Below are 6,227 nucleotides of genomic sequence, written 5' to 3'. Positions count from 1 at the left end.
AGGGAAGGCGGGTGCGGGCACGGGCCGTGTGAGGAAGGTTGTGGGCGCGTGCGGGGGACGGCGGGCGGACGACGGCAAGGAGACGGGCGCTGGGGGCGGTGATGCGCGAGCGCGGGTGAGGCTGCGGGCGGAAAGGCGAGGCCGGCGCACGGCATCAGCAGCGGAGCTGCAGAAAGTCAGCAGCGAGCAAGGATGGCGCCGGAGGGCGTGCTGGGCGCGGTGGTGCCGCAGCAGGCAGCCGTGGGCCACGCGGGCCTGCAGGTTGCAGCGGGGGCGAACACGACGGCGGCAGCAGCAAGAGCAACGGGCGGCGGTAGCATGCCGCGGGCGAGCACGAGGCGAGGCAGGAGCGGTGAGCGAGTGGGGGCGGCCACGGGCGTGAGGCCGCACGGCTGGGCGTGCAGCGGCGACACGGAGCAGGGCAGCGAGTGGCGGCAGGGCGGGACGGATGAGGCGGTGCAGCAGCAATTCATAGGCGGCAACCGCGGCAGGAGGCTAAGGGCACAGAGGAGCGGGACGGGCCGGCTGTGCGGGCGATGTCGGGGGCGCGTCGACAGTGGCGACGTCCGGCGGCGACTTGGGTGGCGATTGGCAACGAGAGCAGAGGAGAAAAAGGGGGAGGGGACGCGTGGCTCATCGGGAGCCTGTAGGTGTGCAAAAGGCAGCTCGGGGAAGGCTCACTGGCCCCGGAACCGTCGCGGAGTGCGTTGGAGCCGAGGAAGAAGAAGACGAGGCATTGCGGCGTAGCGGCTTCCCGGCTCGTTCCATTCGGCATAGTCGACGGAGTCGACGTCGGGGAGGCGTTTGAGCACGTCGGCGAGGCGAACGGGAGGCGGTGGCCGCGGAATCAACGCGGAGACGGCAACGATGGCGCTCGGCCGTTGTGGGGAAGATGGAGCGAGCCAGAGGAGGGAGAGAGCGGGCAAGTGGGGAGGCAGGAGGATGTGGGAGAGGGGGTCGAGGGGGTGCGACGTCGGCGTCCTTATCCCCTCCAGGGCCTGTAGCGGCACGGGACGGCGAGGTGGTCGGATGGCAACGAGCTGGAGCCCCTTCCCTCGGTTGGTCAAACAGGGAAGGAGGGAGACGACCCGGGGGGGTTGGGCCGGTCGGTTGAGGTAGGTGGGCTGGCCGACTGGGCCAGCCAAGCGGCTAAGGCCCAGGCAAAGAGGAGGGGTTCCTCTTCTTTTCTTTTTTTAATTTTTTTTATTTTTTTATTAAAAGGATAGCTTACTATTTTGCAATTATTCCGAGCACCATATGACTTTTGTAAAATGTGCCACATGCCACAATAAATACTTTGCAATATTGTGAAGTTGCACAAAATTGTTTTGAGCATTTGGAAAAGTTTAAGAACTTTTAGAAATTGAAAAGGCCAATTTAATTGTTGTTGGACCACTCAAATAATTTCCAGGAGCATTTTTGGAATCCAACATAGGTAGGTTTCATCATGAAAAATACTTAGAGAATATTTGCCATAGTGTGAACTATTTTTCTGGATCATTTGAAGATGCAAATAATTGGCGTGCAATTTAAATTGAATTGGACTTGATTTTTGGACAAGTGGCATTTTGTCTTATGAAAGCATGATGACAAGGCATTATTAGGGGGGATTACTGTAGCATGATACTGGGGGTGTTACACCAGCCTTCCTCGTCGGGCGTCCTTGTTGCCGGTCCTCACCCTTCCGGTCGTCCTCGTCGTCGCCTTAACCTATGCAATAGCTCCACCTGCGGTTGCAACTCTTGACGACGATGGTTGTTGCTCCCGGTTGTAGCTCTGCCGCCGCCCCTCGCTGTCGATGCTCGTTCCAGGGAATTGTGTCGACGACGGCCGCCGGTCAATCAACACCGTTTGAATGGATGTAGCAAAAAATTTCATCGGTAGTAGCATAATTCAACTACGGTTGCAGCAAAAATCGCCGTCACGAGGTTTGCAGCTCCGCCTTGATGGATGTAGCAAAAACCTACTATGATTGCAGAAAATCGTCGTTGCCGTCGTCACAAGGTCGCAGCTCCGCCTTGATGGATGTGGCAAAAAAAATCGCCCGTAGTAGCAAAATCCAACTACGGTTGGAGCTTCCCCTTGTTGTGCAGTGTCATTGAAGCTTTTCTGTATCTATGGTTGAAACTTTTTTTCAATAGCTATTGAAGCTGTTCTAGGTGACGATTGCAACACTTGTATACACGTATGAATCTAGTCATGGCGCCAAGCAGCCATGTCATCTCCTTGCTGGTCTCAGCATTCTTCCAGTAAGTTTGCAGACCCCCGTGGCCATCTTCGGTCATCATTGTCAGGCACATCCCGGCCGCCATGGTGCAGCGCGTGGTCACCGCCATGAGAGTCCCGGCCGCCGGCGAGGGAGGGCCTGGCCGCGGGCGACGGAGCTTGTGGTGGCCCAATCACAACAAAGAAAATACGCTTGATGTATGGGATGAAGCCGCGTAGGGAAGGAGCCGAACCCTCAAGGCCATTGCGTATGCTCGTCTTGCGCGTTGGGCCAGCATGGCGTGCGAGAAGTTTGGCCGGCGCACCGAACACAAATATTTTCCTTTTTTTGCGAGGACGCAAACGTTTCCCTTCCTCGAACAGGGATTCGACCAAACGTATTTGACCTTGTTTTTTTTTTCTCTTGAGTGGAACGCATTGGACCTTTGCTTTGTTGCCTAGCCAGGCAAAAGAAAAACACCAATTCGCAGGAGAGAAAAAAACACCATGGATCTCCCAATTGGACCGACCACCTCGACCGATAAGGAAGTGCCACGCCTACACACGTAGAAGCTCGGTTGAGCCGTCACGGTGCAACCGAGACGGAGACGTGCCGACAAAGTGTGGCCGCGCCACGTGGCCAGGACCCATTCTCCCTCGCCACGTTCCCGAGTCTCCCGACCTTGCTCTACTTCCCCTCGCCTTCCTTCTTCCCCCGACCGGCCAGAACCCAGAAGAGAGCACCAAACCCAAAATACAGGCACTGCACCGGCGTGTAGGCGGCCGCGCTTGCTTCATTGCGTTGGCGAGCGAGAGCGAGTGGACATGGGGCTGGAGATGGCGCCGGTGGAAGCAGAGAGATCGCCGGAGCAGCCGGAGCTGGAGATTTACCCGCTGTGCCGCTACTACTTCGGCGCCAGGGACGCCCGGACAGGCGCCGGCGAGACTGCCGCCGACCGCGCCCTCCGCCTCAAGTCCAAGTGAGTACGTAGTAACTAGCCACGACGCACCGTCACCGTGGCGTCTCGCCTTACCTTGCTCCGTTCTGTTTTACTGCAGCTTCGCGGCTCACGGCCTCCGGACCTGCGTCCATGGCGTCCTGCTGGTCGAGCTGTCGGGTCACCCGCACGTGCTGCTCCTGCAGGTCAGGAACTCCTCCTTCCTGCTCCCGGGCGGCCGCCTCAGGCCTGCCGAGCAAGGTACGTACATCGAGATCACTCAAACATGCCTCAATTCTTGCCCACCGAATCAAGATGGCCCGACAAGTTATTTAACCGTGCTTCAGATGTCCAAGGCCTGAAACGCAAGCTTTCCAGCAAGCTAGCGTCTGCGGATCCAAACGGCGACCACCACTGGCAGGTAACCGCTACGAATTATTTGACGAATGGGCAGTGTTCTTTTTGTTTTCAACGACTTTGCAGTCTTTGCACGGACTAGACGGTAGAGGCTGAGCATGGTGCGTAGAAATAACTATCATCATCATTTGCTCCTTATAGATCGGGGAGTGCATTGGCATGTGGTGGAGATCCGAATTCGAGGCCAGGCCGTTTCCATATCCGCCTCCAAGCACTCGTGCACCCAAGGCAAGCAGTTCCGACAGAGTATCTTGTCTATGATCAATCCTCTGGTTCTCGTCCATGACTGTAAATCTAACCGTGGCAAGTGAATCTTGTATCTGTAAAGGAATGCGTAAAGCTGTTCTTGGTTAGGCTGCCCATGGCTCGCCAGTTCATCGTGCCGAGGAACCTGAAGCTCCTAGCCGTGCCTCTGTCCCAGATCCACGACAATTATCAGGTTTGTTGGATGCTTCGTCAGTCGTCAAACCAAACGGAGATGTTCTTGTCGTCTTTATAGGTGATCAAAAGTTGTAATTTATACAGGTGTATGGCCCAATCATTTCTGGAATTCCAAATCTGCTCTCCAAGTTCTCCTTCAACGTTGTAAGGGACTGAGAAGGTGCTTTGTGTCGGGTTATTTTTGTAACAAGGGGCTGCATTTTTTGTTAGCCATAGAACAATGTACAGTACACGGACTGTCAGATAAGACTATGTTTGTACTCGCCAGCTGCAGCAAGTTCAGCCCGTCTCCGTTCGGACGTGGCGATGGTGGCACAAGGACATTCATACCTTCTTAAGGCGTTATTGCGGAAAAGGTTGATTTAGTCTAGGTGTTATTTTCGTACTATCTTGTAATGGTTCGCCTGTGGTTGCCTGGTTTTATACTTTCTTAATAAGTACCGTAATTAAATAAAAAAGTTGGAGCTAGTTCGCTAAGGCATGAAAAATCGTCCTATCAGTTTGCTTGTCCTGCGAACCAGTTTGTGAACAACATCAACTCGCTCATGGATACCCGGGAAGGAGGGCCTTCGGACTGCCGCTTTCATTCGAAGATCAAGACTCAGATGGGTCAGTCAACTCATGCTCCCGGGCGCAAAAGAGTGGGATACAACCTTGATTAACCAAATCCCATTTGACGCAGAGGAGATTTGCAATATAAGAATCACCTCCCGGGCAGTGGAGGATTTTGTGGCATGGCATCACGAAAAGAGACACCCACCCACCCCCCCCCCCCCCCCCCCCGCCTCTCAAAACGTAGAGCAGATGGTCATACGGAGGAAATGTATGCCCACCTTGTATTGTACACTAGAGGCTACCGTGGAAGTTGCGCGATCTTCGCGCCCGCCCGACGAGCACGCTCCTCCCGTTCCTCCGACGCTGCTCCCAACCCCGTCCGACGCCGTCCGGCGATCACACTCCTTCCCTTCCTCCAATGCCGCATCTCACCGTCCTCGTCCGACGTGGCGGATGTGAACGGCCCGACGTCCGACGCCGCATCCGCTGCGACTGACTGCTGTCGTCCCCCATCACGGATCCGGCCAAAAATCCCGTGGCTTTGTCGTCTTCCACGTCGCCGCCGGCTACAATCAAGTCAGAGCCCCCCTGCCTGAAGGCCCGTCGACCTAGACCGGCGATGTCTACACCGTGGCCCAAGGTTTGGCATCTAAACCTAGCATGATGGATGGAAGTAATTTAGTTCATGTAGTTATTGTAAAAAATATTTGAAATCGTATTAGTGTTGCAATTTATTCTTGGGCATGATCCACTGTATGAATTTTAACACAAGATAAATTATCAATGTTGTGCAGTTTTGTGAGTTGGGTGTGTTGCCATAGACGAACAACCCGCATTCACGGGGGATGAGAATAATACTGATAAGGTGACTCAGACCGATAACGATAGTATTAACGAAGATGATGACAACAGCGACAACAATTCATGCTCGTCATATGATATTTTACCTTCGGATGATTTTGATAATAATGAACATGGCGTGAGTAGTGAAAACGTAAGTGGCGTATATTTTGATTTCATTTTTGAATTTGCAAAGTATGGCAAGACTAACTATTTGTCTATGTTATTAATTTGTAGGAAGATGTGCATGTTGACAATGTGCAGAATAGTTTCCAGAAATCATTCGCAGATAACTTGAGCCAGGTTCGTTCATACATATTGTACATCGTGTAATAGTATGAAATAAATGATAATAATTGACATAGTTTTATATGTAATTTTGTAGGAGGAGTCAGATGGTCCTAGCGGTGATCACGATGAGCCGGAGATGGACATTGAGGAGGCTCAAAGGCAGGAGCAGATGCTGGAGACACATTGGAAGGTCATGGCTATGACATTTCGATTGCAAGGGGATGCATACATATTCTACAACAAGCACGACAAAGAGCATTGGTTTAGCATCAGGAAACATAACGTGAAACGAGAGAAAGGTGGTTCAGGAATTATACGGTACCGGCGGTTTATTTGCTCCAGGGCAGGGAGAAGGGAGAACAAATTCATAATCATGAAGGGCCGCAAGCGCATGCTTAGACCCGAGATTCGTTAAGATTGCGGTGCACAGATGGTGGTGAAGCTGGACAGAGAACGCGGTGTTTGGTTCGTCGCGTCATTCGTGGATGATCACAACCACGCGATGGCTCGCCCCGACGAGGTTTGTTTTTTGTGGTCACA

At 53.4% G+C, this 6,227-nt stretch overlaps 1 protein-coding gene across 1 annotated transcript; it reads left to right on the top strand.

The window, feature by feature from the left end:
- The first annotated feature begins 2,885 nt into the window (after positions 1-2,885).
- On the top strand, positions 2,886-4,478 carry LOC125520892 (pre-mRNA cleavage factor Im 25 kDa subunit 1). Its single transcript, XM_048685933.2, has 6 exons — positions 2,886-3,185; positions 3,265-3,404; positions 3,491-3,564; positions 3,702-3,788; positions 3,889-3,999; positions 4,086-4,478. Exons 1-6 carry the CDS (start codon positions 3,031-3,033, stop codon positions 4,155-4,157), a joined length of 639 nt encoding a protein of 212 aa, XP_048541890.1. The 5' UTR covers positions 2,886-3,030; the 3' UTR covers positions 4,158-4,478.
- Positions 4,479-6,227: the final 1,749 nt, after the last annotated feature.

This window comes from Triticum urartu, chromosome 7A (genome assembly GCF_056163025.1).
Source record: "Triticum urartu cultivar PI428250 chromosome 7A, HENAU_Tu73, whole genome shotgun sequence".
In the NCBI taxonomy this organism is placed as follows: Eukaryota; Viridiplantae; Streptophyta; class Magnoliopsida; order Poales; family Poaceae; genus Triticum; species Triticum urartu.
The sequence above is the reverse complement of the archived record's forward strand: the minus strand, read 5'-3'. Positions and strand labels throughout refer to the sequence as shown.

Bases quoted from the DNA above. Each gene is read 5' to 3' on its own strand.
- LOC125520892 (XM_048685933.2), top strand. From the start codon at position 3,031: ATGGGGCTGGAGATGGCGCCGGTGGAAGCAGAGAGATCGCCGGAGCAG. The intron at 3,405-3,490 runs GTACGTACATCG...ACCGTGCTTCAG, and splicing joins CCTCAGGCCTGCCGAGCAAG to ATGTCCAAGGCCTGAAACGC. The intron at 3,789-3,888 runs GCAAGCAGTTCC...GTATCTGTAAAG, and splicing joins CAAGCACTCGTGCACCCAAG to GAATGCGTAAAGCTGTTCTT.